This window comes from Condylura cristata, unplaced genomic scaffold (genome assembly GCF_000260355.1).
Source record: "Condylura cristata isolate star-nosed mole 26May11 unplaced genomic scaffold, ConCri1.0 scaffold00021, whole genome shotgun sequence".
In the NCBI taxonomy this organism is placed as follows: domain Eukaryota; kingdom Metazoa; phylum Chordata; class Mammalia; order Eulipotyphla; family Talpidae; genus Condylura; species Condylura cristata.
Window position 1 is genome coordinate 32,169,411 of NW_004567122.1, and position 18,762 is coordinate 32,188,172.

The following is an 18,762-nucleotide window of genomic DNA, read 5'->3' on the forward strand; positions in this document are numbered from 1 at the left end:
GATTCAGGATGCTTATTGAATACTAACTGTGTACAAGGTCCTTTGGGGTCTACTGGGATAAATCTGCAAATTTTCTATTATTTCAGAGTGAAAATGATAAATGTGAGCTAAAAACACAGAGCTTTTAAATAGAAAAAAAATGACTTTAGATGAAATTAAAGGCAGCTTTAGAAAAGAAGCATATATAAGAAGGTTTTTGAAGGAAATACATAGAGATGGATAGAAGGGCTTTGTTGCTAAGGATATAGGAATGAGGATTCTATTCCTGCCCCCCAGAAAGACATGGGGCAGGAGTAGAAAACAGCTAGTTTTGGGGAGTATGTAGGGCATGGAGTTTGGGAAGAAAAAGTGGGTAGTAAGATAGAAAATGAGGCCAGCTTGTCAGAAGTCTCACATAGAAATGTAGAAGTTATGCTAAAAGGGATGATGTGACCATAAAGGTTTTGTAGCCGACCTCATTTCAGAGCCATGACAGTCTTGTGAAGAACATATTGGCAAGAGGAGGACTCAGTGAAACCAGTTTGCAGGCATTTCAGGCAAGAGGTGCTGAACTTCTCAGTGGGAGTCTGGTATTGAAAAGGAAAGAATGGATGTGATCAGCATTTTATAAACAAAATGTTTTAAAAAATAAAGCCAATTATTATCACCTGCTTATTCATAGCTAGAAGTAAAAAGATAGAACCTTAAGATTGTAGGTCCAAATTAGTGAAAATAAAGTTACGTCATTACCCCAGATAGTATTAACTACTGTTTACTGAGCATTTACTGGGCCCCAGGCACTGTGTCAGCTGCTGTCTTTGTCCTTTTCTTTAGTTGGAATGATCCTCTTTTTATAGAAGGAATTTTGAGGAACACAGAGGTGTCACAAGTAGAAAGGAAAATTCCCATGTGAAAATATGTTTCTGAATTTTTCCCCTATTAAATAATCTTGTAGGAACCAACTAAAATAAGTTCTAATCTAGTTGTTCATTTACTGATTTTTAAAAATATTTATTTATTTATGCACACAGAACTGGGGTACAGGCCAGAGGTGCAGGGGTGGTCAGAGTATCACCAGAGACCTGGGGTGGGGGGGTGTGGAAGACGACAGGACAGGCAAATTGAGGAAGTACACTGCTGAGGGGAGCAGGAGAGTTCTGCTGAGCCAATTGGATCACATTCTGGATGGAGATTCATGCTGAAATGGCTTAGTGCTATGCTTTAAGGCTGTGCCACCAGGGAAGGCCTATTTGTTTGCTAATTTTAAAGTGTTAACCCTTTCAGAGTCTCAAGAAAGCCATCCTGGTGGTGATATGAGGAACGGATGCTAAGTTCAAGGTTCAGGGAAATTCCCAGATGGAGATGATCAGCAGATAGTTATAAATGGAGGTATGCACCTTAAGAAGGCTGGAAGAAGATTGGGGTCTTCAGAGACATTGAAGTAGTAGGATTGGATGAAATTTTAAGTGTTGTGTTTGGAAAGAGTGTGATAAGTAAAGGGAGTCAAGGAAGGAGTGTTGGGAATTATTAAAGCTAATCTGTAGAACTCTCAAAACATACCGCTGGTAGAAACCTAAATTAGTAAATCCGCTCCACGCCATTCCTCATAACATTGAATATATATGTAACCTGGAATAGTCTCTGTTGTAACATTCAACTCTGCTGTTGAAGGGACAACATGTAAATGATTGAGCATAATTGTTTACAAAGTATCTTTATTTACAAAATACAAGTTAGACTGGCTTTGGTCCACTGCTATTACCTTAGAGAAATGCACACATTTGTGCAAAAGGAGACAAGTAAAAAGTTGCTCACTGAAGTCTGATTTGTAATAGTGAAACTTTGGCAATGACCTAGATTGTTCATCTTTGCAGAAATGGAAAAACTGTGGCTCATTCATTCAATAGAATGTGTTAGCACAAATAAAATGAATAAATTTAATCTGCATTTATCAATATGTGTGTTTCTTACAGACATAATGTAAATGAAAAAACAAGTTGCAAAATCAGCTCCATATATGGGCATAATACTACTGAAATGCATTTGGAAAAACAAAAAATGTATGTTGTCTATTTCTGCTAAAACACATAGTAAACATATTAAAGCATATATATGAGTGATACATATACCATCTTTAGAGTACGGGAAGAAAAGACTAGTGAACAAAGGAACTATGATGTTCAATTCTGAGGAGAGACATCTCAATTTGAGATACGTTTCAAAAGCTAATACCTGTTAAATATGTACTCTGGGTGACTGGTAAAATATTTTTTTGCATTTCCTTAAGATCAGAATACTTCTTCATGTATGTTGTATTTATCATAAACCAACATTTATGCCGTTGAATCTTAATCGTGATTTATTGTTTGTAAAATCACTTATTCACTAAATTTTTGTAACTCAAAAATCAACACTTGCAGTGTTTTCACAGTTATTGATGAATATGCATAAAATAAAGGAAAATTCTCATTGCCTAATGTGTGCTTTCCCCAGAGGACAAAAAAGGCGACACTCCTTGTTATAACCCTCATTGTGTCTGCCTCATTTTTCCTATTTAGTATCATATGCTTTGTATTTTTGTGCTTTTTGTTGGTGATTTCACAGTTAAAATGGAGAAACATGTTAGGGGAGCTTCCTTCAGGCTTCATGAGTTTACTGTTGATGAGTCAATAGCATATATTTGATAAGATGTGTTTAAACAGATGCAAACATAAAACAAGATTATGTATTGATCACTTGATGTAAATTTGACTAGAATCTTATAGGCACCTAACCCAGTACTTACCCTAGGAGCAAAGATTCAATATTCACTATTTTTGGTATTCATGATGACTTTAAGGCCCTATCACGAGTAATGAGAGCCACTCTGTGAATGTGAATATGTATACTTTATCATTAATTTACATTTATGATTCCTTTATATTTACTATATATTACATATGTTCTCCTCTCTGCCAAAGTAGAAAAAAACATTCCAGGCAGAAGAACTTGACAGAGTTGCCTGTTGAACAAGCCTCAGTAGGATTCTGGGGAGGTGAACATCTAAAGGACACAGAGTAATCAACCACAGCAAGTGTTGCAGAAAGGGCCAGACGGCCTTTGGATTTCTGTGTTTATCTGCCATGCTGTCAAATAAGGCCAGAAGTAAGGCATGTCTCAATCTCTCCCATGCTCCAGCAATCTCCGTATGCAGATCTAAGGGGACCAGTCCTCTCAGTTGCCTTTGGCTGTTGACTCTTTCCCTAACTGAGCTTGGTGGCACTGTGTATGCTGTCCTTGACTTTCTTTGGAGAAGAAGCAAGAGAAGCTTGGGTTAAGCACCTTGTGAATATGAATGCTAATAATAACTCCTTTCTTCCTGGTGAGCATAAAGCCGCATTATCCCTTACAGTAAGCTGGTCTTACACTAGCAGCCTTCCAACTCTTGCCCACTTCTTTGCAGTCTGTACTCCTTTTTCCTCTAAATTTACAGTATATCCTTTTTTGGGGGGCATATATTATATTACTTTATTTATAAATATTTTGGTTTTTTTAAATGTATTTATTGCATCATCCCTCATTTTTTGTACAATGTAGGATTTCCCTTTGAAATTCCCACCACCATTTCACCCGTACACCATCACCATAGTCCCTTGTGTCCTCTCCATTCCTGTCCTAACCCTTGTCCTGCCTCCTTCCCTACAGAATGTCTCTAATCTACAGTTGCTTGGTGATTTTGATTTTTTACTTTATTATAGTTACTTTTTCCCCCGATCTCTTATTTGGTTCCTCTTATAAGTGAAATAAGCCAGAAAGAAAAAGAAAAATACAGTATATCATTTTTAACTAGTTGTCAGAAAATCCCAAATTTAGCAGCTTGCTAAAAGGTTCTACCCTTACAATAAGAAATCCTTAAAGTGGATGGAGTCTCTACCTCAAGAGCCTTCAGGGTCTACTAGGGTTTGTTTTTGATGATGGAATATTAAAAATCTTAGGCAGAGAGGGAGTCTGGAAGTTTAAATCAGACATGTTTTACATGTTTTGATGGTTTAGGAAATGAAAATCCAGAGAGAGAAAGAGGTTTGATCAGGGCTGTAAATGAAGTCAATGTCTAGTCAAGACCACTATTCATGTCTGTTTCCAGGATATCCTACCTACACAGATCAAAGCTTTCAGGTAGATGTATAGTTACCTGTGCACTCTGAAATTAGTCTTGCATACCTCAATAGAACTTTACAAAATTCAGCATAATTTCCTCCCTGTCCTGTGAGCTGAGTGCAGATAACAGTTTTACTGACATTGTGAAAACCTCCAAAGATTAAATGGATGAACTCCATATGATGGCTTTTTAGGAGGTAAGAAGCGGGGGGTGGGGTGGGGTGGGGGTGAGGTGAGTTTTAAATCCTGATCTGTGATGCAGGAGCCCCTGCAAATTGGTTACAAACTTGGGGAAATAGGGGAGTTAACATAAACTTAAAAGTAAAACCTCTAAAAGTTCTAGAAGAAAATACAAGACAAAAATCTTTGCAATCTGGACTTAGCAGAGGTTCCTTAATAGGACATAGAAAGCAATAGTTCTATTTTAAGAAATGGAAAGTTTAATATAACTAAAATGAAAAACTTGTGTTTATCAAAAAACATCATTAAGAAAGTTAATCAGAAGCTGCAGATGGAAGGAAGTATTTACAAAACATGTAGCTGATAAAGAATTTATGTCTAGAATATATGGATAATTTATAAAACTCAGTAAAAAAGAACAAATCACTTAAAGGATACACTAAATATAATACTTGAAGAGACACTTCATTAAAGGTAAAGAATGTTAAGAATGTTCAATAAGCACATGAAAAAGTGTTTATCATTAATTATCAGAGAAATGCAAATGTAAGCTCTGAGACACTGCTGTACTTGCACACACACCAGAATGGCCAAAATTAAAACACTGACAAAATCACATTTTGGTGATTATGCAGAGCAACCCAAACTCCCATATATTACTGGAGCAAGGTATAAAAAGCTATAAAAAATTTTAGAAAACACCTTAGTAGTTTCTTATTTAACATCAGAGTCTTCCTTATATTCCAGTGTTTCCGCTTCAAGATAGTTACACAAGAGAAATAAAAATATATGTCCTTAAAAAGAAAAAAAATTGGGGGCTGCTTTACTTATGATGGCCTAAGACAGTGAGCAGCGTGGTTGTCCATGAAAAGGAGAAGCAATGAACAAACTGTGATAGATTCAAATAATAAAATACTACTTATCAATAAAAAGACTGAAAGTACTGATTCAGGCCACCACATGGATGAATATCAAAATTATTATACTGAGTTAAATAAGGTAGTCATAAAAAGAACATGTGCTTTATGATACTGTTTGTATACTGTTCTTATATAGGTAAACTAATGGTGGAAACAGAACAGAATGAGACAGAGACTATGAAAGAAAATGTGTGTGTATGTGTGTTTGCTATTTAAGGGTAAGACAGAAAGTGGCCTGTGAAAGCTTTCTTAGGTGATTCTATTTTGATAAAGGATAAGTTTACATGGATATATAAATTGTCACAAGTCATGTTTGGCAATGCTAAGAATTACGCATAGAATCATAGGTAAATCTTACTCTTACCCTAAAAAATTAATGAACAAATACCGAACTTGAATAGATGATATGTGTAGCTGAAATGTTTGATGAAAAGGAGTAGCCTCTTTCAAAAATTGTCAGAAAGTAAGATGGGTTGATGGATGGCTAGATATGTGAGAGGGTCCATTATAGCAAAATATTAACAATGTAGAGTGAGGTGCTGGGTTTATTGTCAGTTTTTTCATTTACTCTATGCTTGAAATTTTTTATAGCAAACTAAGGGGAATGGGAATGAAAATGTTGTTCAGTCCCACTGTCTGTATACTCTGGACGGAAATGGAGTGAACTCTTCCAGTGATAGTGTGGGTGGACCCCTAAAAGAAACAGTCTGTAGTAGCCTAGGGAAGAGTGAATGAGTACTGGGTATGATGTTCATTTTCCAAGGGCTCTGATAGTCCCAACCTTACCCTTTACCCCAGTCGTCATGTGGGAAATTCTGGGAAATATTGGTAAGCCTCCTCCCTTTTGCACTGTAGAGAGGAGGAAGGGCCCAGTCTACTAATTTTTAACCTCCATTGAGCCAGAAAGAATTCTGGAGTTATTTTTGTATGTTGTAAGCCTGTCTTGTTCCTCGGAAGTTGTAGGATAATGCAGATTCCTCAAGTCACAGAGCCAGAATCTCTCCCCACCAGCTCAGAGCAAAGAAATCAAAGAGTTGAATTGTCCCAGAACCCTTTCTATATATACAGGGGTTGACATCAGGACTAACCCTTGCTTTAGGGTAGGACCTGTGTCCAAGGAAACTCAGCTTTGAGTCATTTATCTAGAAACGCAGTATTCTAATCATACAGTTGTCTGTGATGAAGAAAGAATCCACCTGTGTCTCTGTGGGATAAATTTACCTCCTGCCTCTCAAAGGGGCATTGTGGGAATGAATGAGATTGGTATAATTAACATTCATCTTAAGTTCTCTGGAAGAGGGGGGAACTTGAAAGGAGTGGGTTTGTGTGTGACTATGACTCACCCTCTGGCTGTCCGCTTTTCTAGGCAGGGCCCCGCTCAGGCAGCAAACTTGTACAAGCAGCTACTTTGGGATCATGGATACTGTACTGAGGAATTTCTCATTTGCAGTTTTCCAAAGCACAAGACAACAAGGGTCCCCTTCTGCTGACAGAGCTGAGTCATTATTTCCAAAGATAGGGGGGAGGGGCATTGGAGAGGGAATAGTTGGGGAGAGAGGAACACAGAATAATTCTGTTTAAGATTGCACATTATGTCTGGGATATGGGAAGGTGGTCTATCTTTTCCCCTAGTGGAACAACACATTGACAGGCCAGTGGGTTCACACCCATTTTTTAGTTATGTCAACATGAAGCTGGGGAATGTTAAAGGCAGAACACTGCTGCAGCTATGATCTGGCCGCATCCTATATACACATCGCTCAGATTCAGTCCACTTAATGTCACTCGATATCAAGTGAGCTTGTGTCCTTTCTGTTGCCTTTTAAAATTTCCTGAAATACTTTTCTGACTTTACGTTGCTTAGCTTTCTTTTTTTCCTCTTTCTTGTCCTGTTTTGGTTTATACTGGCTGTGACTCTGATCTAGGGTTGAAAGCTAGGGAAGCTGCTTTATAGGGGTTTTCAAGATTTCTGAATATGAATTGCAAGGAAATTGCATAATGTTGCAGCGCTTCCTCTTCTTGTTGCTTGCTTGTTACCCAAAATATAGTAGTTCCTTCTAGAAGCTTGAAGGAATTTGGCAGGTCCTATACTTTCTATGGTCTAATGTGGTTGATACAGTCAGCGTTATCCTGATTTGAGGTTGAATTATTCTTGAGGTCAGACAGCAAAGCTTCCTGAATTATAACTATGGCAACAGTGTTTATGTAACACAAAAATCAAAGTCCTATTGAGGAGAGGGAGCACCCACAACAGTCATTGTTTAGCAACCCCAGAAACATTTTGCTCATGCTTAATTTGCCAGAAATGAAAGCAAGTTAAAAGAAAAGGCTTACCGGCCCTCCCTGGTGGCTCAGCGGGTTAAAGCACTGCACTAAGAAGCTTAAGTCACTTCCGCATGAGTTCGATTCCCACCTGCCCCAGAGGTGACCACATGGTGTGGCAACCCTCTCCTGACAACCCTCTCCTGACCGTCCCGCTGCTCCCCTCAGCAGCGTGCTTCCTCCATCTGCCTGTTCTGCTCCCCACTCTGTCTCTGGTGAAGCCTCTCTCAGCCCCTGACCCTCTGGCCTGTACCCCAGTTCTGTATGCACAAATAAATAAAATCTTAAAAAAAAAAAAAAGAAAGAAAGAAAGAAAAGGCTTACCTCCTCACTGGGTTTCTGGATGTTTCCTACTACCTTTATGCTCTGGGAGGAGACATTTTACCTTTCACTTGAACTTATATCAGTTTAATTTTAGATTTCTTGCAGTGACTTGCAGTTAAGTACTGGCAGCACTCAAAATGTAAAAGCATTGCTATAAGAACCATTTCTTACGAAGGCCACTAGACCTTGTTTCTAACCCACTGAGAAGACTGAGATAAAATGCCATGTATTGTCTTGATTCCCTTTTTGGTCAGGAGCAGTGTCTTGAACCCTGAATATATGCAACCCTGTGTTACCTTTCAACTCTTTCAGAGATAATAAGATAGAACTGGGCATCATGGATTTATTTAGAAGTAAGAAGTAATGGAAAGGGAAATTGTATCTTGAAATATTAAGTTTTATAGAATAGACTTTTGGGGGAAGTGATAAGTCAACTTACCTTCAGGTAAGTTAGGAACTCTGTGAGTATAGAGGAAAAGGGAAAAAAAAATTTTTTTGAGCACTTTCAGATGCTATGAGACTGTCATAGCATGAGACTCTCTATGCCATAAAGATCTCTCAACTGTTAGTTATTTATATCCAGCTAGCCTCTAAGACTCCACCCCAACTTTTATCTCTGTTCAAAATGATCCCTTCCCCTTTGTCACATGACAGCCCTTGAAAATGGGTATTATGAGATCTGAAAGCTTCTCTTCTGTAGCCTGAGCAATGGTTTAGGGAAATACATTTTGCTAAAGAAATGTGTATGGTGGAGCAGAGAATGAGAGGGGAGCCAGCAAGACCAGGGACAAGGCCAAACCCAATCTAGAGCAGAAGAAAAAGAAAAATCCATGTGGAACTTTTCTGTAGTGATAGAACTGAAAAATGTTGTGTGTGAAGCAGAGAGAGGGTACTCAAGATGATGTGAAAAAATATCTTCCTGTTTTCTTAGTTGTATGTGTATGTGTTTATATATGTGTGTGTGTGTGTTTTCATTCTAGAGTTTTCTCTCAAGTTAAACTAGACTTCTTTCATTAACTTCTTTTGTTTTTAAACTTTTAAAAAAGATATATTTTATTTATGCATACAAAAACTGGGGTGTAGGCAGTGAGAAGATTCACCAAAGAAAGAGTGGGGAGAAAAACAGGCAGAGCTACTGAAATAACAGGCAGAGCTACTGAAATACTCTGCAGAGCAGTGGATGAGACAGAAGAGGTCTGCTGTGCCATGTGGGGTGTTGACCCCCCCAGGTTCAAACTCAGGCTGTAGTGGGGATACCCCTGAGCCTTAGACCCCTGGGCCACCAGGGAGACACTTTTAAACTCTTGACTGCAAACAGAAACAAACAAAAGACTATTGTTCATTTACTTACTTATGGAAAGAGCAAGGTGAACCTTAGATACTTTTAAATAAAAGGACTTAAGTGATGCCATGGACTGCAGTTCCCCTTCATGTCATGGCTCTACCTATATTTGCTTGACCAATTATAATCAGGCTTTGCCGATGTGATGGTAAACCTGTCCACAAAAGACAGGCATGTGTCCTATGCTCCTAGCAATATAGCCAGGCCTCTTGCCTATAGTTGTAATAAAAAATCTTTTTTTTTTTTTAAGATTTATTTATTTGTGCATACAGAACTGGGGTATAGGCCAGAGGTGCAGGGGCAGTGAGAGGATTCACCAGAGACAGAGTGGGGAGCAGAACAGGCAGATCAATGAAGTACACTACTGAGGGGAGCAGCAGGAAGGCCAGGAGAGGTCTGCCATGTGGATCACCTCCAGGGCAGATTGGGATAGAACTCCTGTGGAGGTGGCCTTAGCTTCTTAGTGCTGTGCTTTAACCCACTATGCCACCAGGGAGGGCCATAAAAAGTCTTTTTAAAAAGGTGTTAATTCTGTTTGACCTGGGGCAAGTCTGATGCATGGTAGGGTGCAATGTCCAGTTCACACAGCCCCACATGAAGGTGGATTGGGTATGGGGCCCCCATCCCCAAATAATATGAACTTAGTACCACAAGGCTGCCCAAGGAAAATGATGAACATGAAAGCTGAGCAGGTAGCAGTAGCCGGTGTCCAGAGTACTTTGTTTCCCCCAGTGTTACCAAGGAATTACACAAGAGGTAAGCCCTTTGTATGTTTAGGTACAATGCAGCAAGAAATACTTGAGCTGATGGAAAAGAATCATTGGTAAAATCATAATGAACAGCAAGCAGTCATTTTTATTCACTGGCATGCTGGTGCGTTGGTATACTTCAGAGAGAGATGCTGTTCGTGTGGCTTTAGGAACACAGCCATTTGGTCATTTAGAGCACCTGGGAATGCAGCCATTTGGTTGTTGGAACACAGACATTTGGTTGTAATCTAAGCTCCCTCTTTTGCAGAGGAGAGGGGACAATTCAGTGCTATAAGGTAAAGCAACCCTTCCTTAATTCTTATTTCAGAACTCTCTGGTGACACTCTAGGCTCTGAAACCATTAGCAGCAGTTGTTCTCAAATGTTGGGTGTAGAGCTGATATTCACTCATGTGTCATAAAAAATAAATGGCTACCTGAGGGATTTGGATAGCCTGAGTTAAGCCTAGTAAGATGACTCTGCTTTTCTTGTCTCATAAAAAGTCTTGAATTATAAATTTCCACTCTTCTCTAAAGTAAAAGTTTCTAAAGAATTTGCCAGAATATTGGAAGAATAAAGAGATAGTCAGCTGGAAATGACAGACCTGACTTACCTTTTCCATCTTGTCAATGAATCAATGCATTGGCATCAACTCCAGGATGGGGTTTTATTTTTTTCATAAGTTTCTCTATTATTCCTTCAACTCAAAATCTGTTCACCCAATCAGTACTTAATGAACAGTCTGCTGTATGTTAATTGCTGAACCCTTTGCATGTAATTATACATGGAAAAGCAAAGTGCTTGTTCACATTTGTTCAGGAATACATCCTCAGTTGAAGCCATTGAATGTTTTTTATTGTCTTCACTTTGGAGAGAAACTCTCTAAGACAGCAAATGCAATATCAGGAGCAGTGGGAAGAGCAAGCCATACGGAGTGTTGTGAGATGAGAAGTAGAAAACAACTGTAGTCATTTTGCTTCCATCTCCTGGAGAAGTTTTGTCACTAACGCTGATGAAGAGAGGAATATTTCTAATTGGAAGAAGCAGAGTCAATATCTGGATCCCCAGTTCTAGCCCCTGAAATCAAGACACATCCTTATTTACTTCAATTTATTCAACCTAACAGTTATCTCTATGTACTTAAGAGTCAGAAGTTCCTTCTCAAACGCTTTTCCAAACTTGACTTGGGGTTTCCTTGATCTAAAAGTTCATGGTTGTTGTTGGGGTAGTGCTTCACAAACTAAGGGTGTCTTACTATTAACTTCTCAAGGGTGTCACTAAAAGTTCCTAAATTTAGTCTGTTAGCATTTGTGAAATACTTAAATGTGGATTCTAGAAATTTACCTGCCTCACACTCCTTAGTAACAGTGGCCACTTCTCTTTGTATTATCTGGTAGTTTTGGGGAAGGATAATTTTGGGACATCCTAAAGTGTCTTAATTTGGTTGTGGTTTTCAATTACTGTATATTAAATGGAAGTTTGTAGAATTACTGTTATATTTAAAGTGAGTGGAAATTTTGTCCTTACATAGTGGTTGCATTATTGCCACTTTAATTACTGGTTATCTGCTTTAAGATTTATTTATTTATGCATGCATGCAGAAGTGGGGTTACAGTCCAGAAGTGCAGGGGTAGTGGGAGGATTCACCAGAGACAGATCGGGAGCAGAACAGGCAGATGAACTGAAACACACTGCTGAGAGGAACAGTGGGCAAGACAGGAGAGTTCTGCTGCACCATGTGGATCACCTCCAGGGCCAGGGATCGAACTTACACTGAAGCAGCTGCAGGTAGCTGCTTCCTAGCCCATTGCATTACTAGGGAGGGCCACTGCTTAGCTACTTTTGAGCTCTTCCTTAATCACCAAGCTATTTTCCACCTAGAAGCAGGACTAGGTGAGGCAGTTGTATGAAGTAGTGGTTGAATTATAGACTCCTGTCTAGAGGGCTCTGACACTTGCTAGCTTTGTAACTTGTATGATGCAGGTTGATTAACTTTCCAAAAGTAGAAGTAGATAATAACCCATGACTGGAGGAGGAAATAAATTAATTCATGTAAATACTTAGTAAGATGCCAGCATATAATCGGTGGTAAGAGAGTGGTTGATAGTAGGTGGATGTTTATTTTTCTATTTGGCTGTTGTTTAAAAAAGGTTGCTAACCATTAGCTCTAAAAGTTAACGGTAGATTGACTTTCCTTTCTCTTAGTCACTTAGTATTTAAGTATATAATTGGTTAAAGGACAATGCAGATGACACTGTTGCTATTGGATCCCTGAAACTACATTCTCATCCTTACTCATTTATGCCAAAAGGGATATATGTGAGAGGGAAGATAAGGAAGACAGTGATGAAGTTAATCTTTATAGAATGTCCTGTGGGATATGGGATTTCATTCTGTTCTCTAAGTACTTCCCAGGTATTATTTCATTTAATTCTCAAAACAACCCTAAACAGTAGGGAATATTAATATCTCTATTTTACATATGGCAAGACTGAGGTTTGGAAATATTAAGTAATTTGAATATATAACCAGTAAATGGTGGAGTTTGACTTTGAACTCAAGCAGAAGATTATATTACTAATCTGTCACCATGGATAGGGAAACAATTTAAAACAAATTGGAGTGATGTGGTTGCATTAGTATCATATAGAAAGAAGGGACAAAATGCTATGGGTAGTGTAGAATCAGCTTGTGCTATATTTTAAGGTGTTTCCATATTGTTTTAGCAGGGGAACAGCAGGGTGGTGGGATACCCCAGCATCCCAGGCTACTTGGAAGAGACGGGAGAGAATTAGAAATAGAGCTTAGATGTGAGTTCAAGTTTAGATAGGAGTAGCAGTTTTAATTAAATTTGCCTTAAGAGTCCATTTCTCCAAATTTCTGTAATTCAGTGCAGATTTTGATTCAAAGTGCATGGCCAATTGCCAATGCATATGTATGTATTAGAGGGAAAACAATTAATTTATTTTTCTTAATGCTTGTAATTTAAAAGTTAAAAAAAAACAAAACAAAACAAAAAAACCTCCTTTCTAGATAATGGTAATAAAGGTTATCCTAGAAAAATTCTGGGAATTCAAATGACTCTGTATTCCTCTCTTAATTCTCTAGGGACATGTAAATTGAATTGGCTCAGCATTGAACAGAATTTATTGCAAAATCACATCTTAGTGAGCAGGGAGCATATGATGGCTTTCCTCACTATCCTTTGATTTATTAAATTGCATTCCCACTGTAGCTTCTGGGTAAGGACTCAGAATTGCAGTGCCCTGTGATTTGTATCAAAGACCCACTTTCCCGCCCTGGTATTTATCTTCAGGATCGAGCCTGTGTTCAGAGAGAATATAAAGCATTATTTCTGTGTCTAATGCCAACTGGTTGCACGGGTTAGTGGTAAATGCTTCAGGCCGTGTTCCCAGTTTCATTGTCTCTCTTACTTGTGGCAAATTCTTTTTTCCAGTGACTCACCTTCCCTGGCTGCCCACAAATTCTCATCACCTTTATCATCATCATGTGGTTAGTGGTTAAGAAGTAGGACTCTGGAGACAGACTGGAGGAGTTCCTGTCTGGATTCTGCATGTTTTCAGCTGCTTGTCCTTGTCCTATGCCCTAAACACTCTACCATCTTGGTTTTCTTACTTATATGATAGCAATATTTAGACTACTTTGACGACTAACTGAATTCTTAGTAATAATGCACACCTGAAAATAAACTAATGTTATCATGTAATGTTACTATGAGTAAAAAAAGTGAGGAAAAGATTTATATAGAGCCCTTAGCATGTGGTCTAACATATAACAAAGCTTTTGTCATCATCTTTATTTTATTATTTCTATTGTAATTATTCCATAACAACTCTCAGATGGACCCTGATAAGATAAACACATGCTTCTATTCTCTAGATCCACACACGTGAAAATAGCCACTCAAATGGTTGGATATTTCACATATCTTAGTGTAGTGTATTTAGCAGAAGCCAGTGAATACCTACATCAAAATTTATAAAGCTAGAGGACGAAGAAACTCAAATGTGGCCAGGTCATAGTGTATTATGGCTATAAGCAAGATGGGTGGATTTTAGCTTAGGTTGAGTTGCTGAGAGGTATATTAACTGATTCAATCTTCCAGGGAGCTATAATTCAAGGATTGTGCAGTGACTCATGGCTGCTGGAATTAATACTGCAAAGTTAGGTTCTGTCCTGCTAACACAGAGGCTCCTGAGAGGCTTTTCTGAAAGTATTTAATCTGAGGTACTCTACTAATCATAAAACAAAGGCACAGCCAAAGACACTTTTTATTTCAGAAAATTCCCCTTATGTCTGAAGCTCAGTCTGACATTAATAAGCAACTCTGAGATCTGTAGAGAAAGGTTTCCTGTCAATTTTCATGCTCTTTGTTTCTACCGATATGGAAGATATTTATGAACTGTAAGCTACTGGTGTAATGTGGTAGCTCAATGCATTTTCCACACCTGCTCTTGAGACCCAGGAATATCCCTGTAGGAGCAAAATCTGCTACTTACCAGCTTTGTGTCGTTGGCAAGTTATGTAACCTATCTGGGCCTCAGGTTCCACAGGTGTAAGATGGAACTAATATGAGTTTCTAATGCACACTTTAGATGTTATTGTGCCATGATACTTAAGTGTTCAGGGAACAAAGTCCTGGCTGCTTAGTCCTCCTCTGTGCCGCCATCTGGCCTGTGTGATGGTGAGACTGCTTCTCTGCTTGGCCTTCCCTATTGAACCATGTAGTCACGCAATCCTTGTGGTGGGCATGGTTTGTTAGCTTCGTTTCAGAACTCTTTATGTTTGGCTCATTACCTTAAACTAGACAGAGATTAATGGTCTTTCCTCAGAGGATCATATGGCACATGTTTCTGGTGTCTTTGGCTCATTGATCATGCCTGTCCAATCAGGGAGATGCTGGAGTTCCAGGCACTGAGCTCTTGAGACCCAGGAAACTTTGTAAGAAAGTAATCTGGTGTAAACTAATTAAGGAAAGCAGTAAATCCTACATTTTTACTAGTCCTTCTGAATTTTGCCTTTTATAAATAGGAGTAAATTTCTCTGGCATATAATGTTTCAATTTAATGGGAGGAATGAATGGAAAAAAAAATGGCTAAAATATGGTCTGTTTCCTGCACTTACCTTAACCCATCTCTCTAAGGTTTGTGAATGCTGTTCTCTGTGGATCGTTGGTGCTCGGTATTATGAGGGTACTTATTTCACTCACAGATCACAGGCCTTGCAAATTGCATCTTTGCCTCTCCTACCCTCTCTGCTTTGCACTGATTGCCAATCACACTGGCTTTCTTTCATCCAAAAGACTGTGCCATTTCCATCTCAAGCACCTGCACTTGCTGTTGGGACTGGTCTCCAATCTTCCCAAGGAACTCCATCTGCAAACATCAGCTCTTCAGAGCAGCTCTTCTCCAGCCCAGCTCCATAGTGGCCTCTTAATTTCTCCATCATACTCACAGTGTTGTGTGCATGTTTTTTTCTTCACTAGTTGATAAATTCTATGAGAGTGGAGGTCATTGCTGTTTTCTTCTTCTATATCCTCTAGCACATTACTTGCTCATTATTGGCACAATAAATATTTGTTGGATGCATGCATGGATAAACAAATTAATGAAATGTAAGTGACTTTAGAAATCACTCACTAAAGAGGTATTTTTAAATTGGTATGCCCTTGTTTAATTGTCACATGGGTAAAGTGAGTAATACCAAGGGAAGGGTGGGAGTATTTGGATACCTGGAATCTTGCTTTCCTTCCAGACTCTTTGGTAGCCCTTCTGTGGCTTCTATAAGGCCCAGTTTGAAAGCCGTGGCTAGATTCTTCCATTGTATTGATGGTGGAGGCACTGCTGAGGGAACAAGGGTATCCGTATTCCCTCTGGTACAGACAGACATTTGCATAGCCTCTGCATCAGCCTCTACCTAGCCTTCTTGATGACTCTTCCTTCCCCACCAGTCCTGTGTAAGCAGTCTTTCTGCTGTAGTATAGCCCAAAGCATTTTGCATTTGTGTTGTGCTGTTTCAGTATACTTCTCTTTCACAATCTTATTTGGTCTTCATAGCGACCCTGGGAGAGGTAGGCAAAATAACTATCACCGCTCCCATTTCGTAGATGAAAAAATTAAATTTGGCAAAAATAAAGTAACAATGATGAAACCTAGGCCATGATCACAGTCTTTTGACTCTTAACATTAGGAACTTTTGTTTTAAGTTATGATTTACCAGCTTGACCCTCTGCTTTTTCATACGGCAGAATCATAATCACCAGTAAAAAATTAGGGCACTAAGTTTTGTTTTATTTTCTTTCTAAAGCAGTGACTTTATCTTATTTAATGATGTCAACGTATTAAGGATTGGCACACTGACCCACAGGTCAAATCCAGCTAACCAGTTTCATTTGTATGGCCCAACAAACTAAATATGGTATTTACAGGTGAACTTTTGCAATTATCTTGATGATAGGAAGTACTACTTTGAACCTTAAATTAAGATAAATGTTACCCTCCCTCTTAAAAAAAAAATCTATTCTTCTGATTAGTAGACCTGCATTTCAAAAAATTATACTCCTTGGAAAAGGTATTCAAGTGATTCTTTTGATGATCACTGTTGGTTGAGAACCACTTATTTAATCCCTAGGGGAACAGAGCCAAGTATCTCTGAAATGAAAGCTATAAGATACTAACAGGAATTTTACCTACCAGGAGTATTATATTTTTTCAAAAATTGTTATGTTTTGAATTTTGTCAGCAGAGTTTTGTGGAAATTTGTTTTCCTCTCACTGTGCCTATTTTTATTTGTTTCCTCTCACTGTACCTGCATAATACTATTTCACTTCCTGACCCACTAAGCCTAAAATATTAAGTATCTGACCCTTTACAGAAAAAACTTACTGACTCTTAATGTCATTGTCTGTTTCAGAGCGAGGTTATTTTCCTCCTTTCTATATTGGCACTTGCCTTTTTATGATTTCTGTAAATCATTTGAAGATTTTTATTACTGGTATTCTCCTTTATAACATTCAAACTTTCAGGATTATATAAAGTAAAAGTGATTGCCACCTTCCCCAGTGTTAACACTAACAGTATGTACTATATTCTTGTCTTGACTTTGCTTCTTACTAGCTATGAGGCCTTAGTTAACATTTCTCAGTCTCACATTCTCCATCTATAAAACACAGATAGAAGTTCCTGGCCAGTAGAATTATATAGATTATTTGAGATAAGTCATGTAAATTGTTTAGCATGTTAACATCTAATGATTGGTAACTAATTTAAATTGTTTTCTCCTGTGTTTAAAAATGTCTTACACACACATAGATTTGCTTTTTTAAGAAAGAAGGAATATGCTGTTTTTTTATATTAAAGAACCACAGGTGATTTTGAGGCACACTCACTGAAGAACAGGTGAAATAAATGCTGAGGAATAGATAACTATAGATGGGAATTCATACTTGAATGCCAAAAATTGCCTTCCATCTTATGGCACAAAGGAGGGGATGCAGAAGGGGAATAATCTTGTTCAGAATACCTGTAGGATAGTATAAAATACACATAAATAAATGCTTTTCTGTTTTCCAGGTCTACAACTCGAACAAAGACAGTCAGAGTGAAGGGTGTAAGTATGTTACGTGGATAATTTTCTAAAGCTTGAGTTGGGGGTTACACATAAGAACCATCAGGAAGTGCTCTGGGCATGTTGGGTTTGCACCATTTTCTCCAAGTGCATGTGAGACTCCTCCACCCTTACTTCCCATGTCAGTGACCCCAGGACATTCATTCTGTGTACCTGACTGGCAAGGCAGTAACGACACCTTGAATTTATATATTCCCTCACACTTCAAAAGCATTTTCATGTACATTATCTCAGTTAATCCTAGGTCTTCTGAAGATTGTAGCTCCAATTATCACTTAAAAGAAACTTAATCCAATAATATCCTGCTCCCCAAGAGTTCTGTTCTGTGGGAATGCCAAAATTTGCTTCCTTCATTGTCTCACTCCAAGGACTGGAGAGACCATAGCTATCTTAGGCAATCACTTAGTATGTCTGTGCTGATTGTTGCCTTGTTGGAAAGGAGAGGAGAGATGGGAGTGACCCTGAGCTCTTCTGTAGAATACATAGCACTCTTCCCCTGCTACTGACTCTAAGCTCTGGTTAATCATGATTTCCAAGAGCATCTATAACCTTTTAAAGATGATGGGATTAAAACGAAACTGCAAGTGCTGGAGTGTTTGGGGGTGATTATCTCCTTGGTACATAGGAGAAAAAACAAATGCTTCCAAGTTTGCTACAAGAGAACAGAGGAAATCCTGTTCCTTGACCTTAGATTTACTTTGTAAAATTCACTTGGAAAGACATTACAGATAGCTCTACCATGAATTACAGCATTGTTAGAAAATCTGTTAAACACTGATTCTCTACATGGACAAAAAGATGAACTTTTTTGGATTGTTTCACTTTATTTTTATATGCAATTCATTATAGGACAGAGGTTCTCTTTCATTCTTTCCAAAATACATTTTTTATCCATTTTATATAAAATATAAAATAATTTGAAATGGTTGCTATTGGTAGGTTAAGAGACCTTTGGGGCTGAGAAAATGTGTGTTTGTTTTCCCTCAAGAATGAATAAGGAAAAAATTGTTTCTAATAGATAGACAGGGAAGAAAATTCTCTCTCTCTCTCTCTCTCTCTCTCTCTCTCTCTCACACACACACACACACACACACACACACACACACACACACACATCTCTCCTTTCCACATCATTGAGGTCTGTTCTTGTGCCAAGCAAGGAT

At 38.4% G+C, this 18,762-nt stretch overlaps 1 protein-coding gene across 2 annotated transcripts in view; it reads left to right on the plus strand.

The window, feature by feature from the left end:
* Positions 1-18,762, plus strand: part of ARHGAP26 (Rho GTPase activating protein 26) — a 415,883-nt gene that overhangs the window by 201,128 nt on the left and 195,993 nt on the right. For both annotated transcript variants that reach the window (XM_004686837.2, XM_012727989.1), the window contains exon 12: positions 17,545-17,581. In XM_004686837.2, coding sequence (XP_004686894.1) covers positions 17,545-17,581 — 37 coding nt within the window. The remainder of the gene's footprint in view (positions 1-17,544; positions 17,582-18,762) is intronic.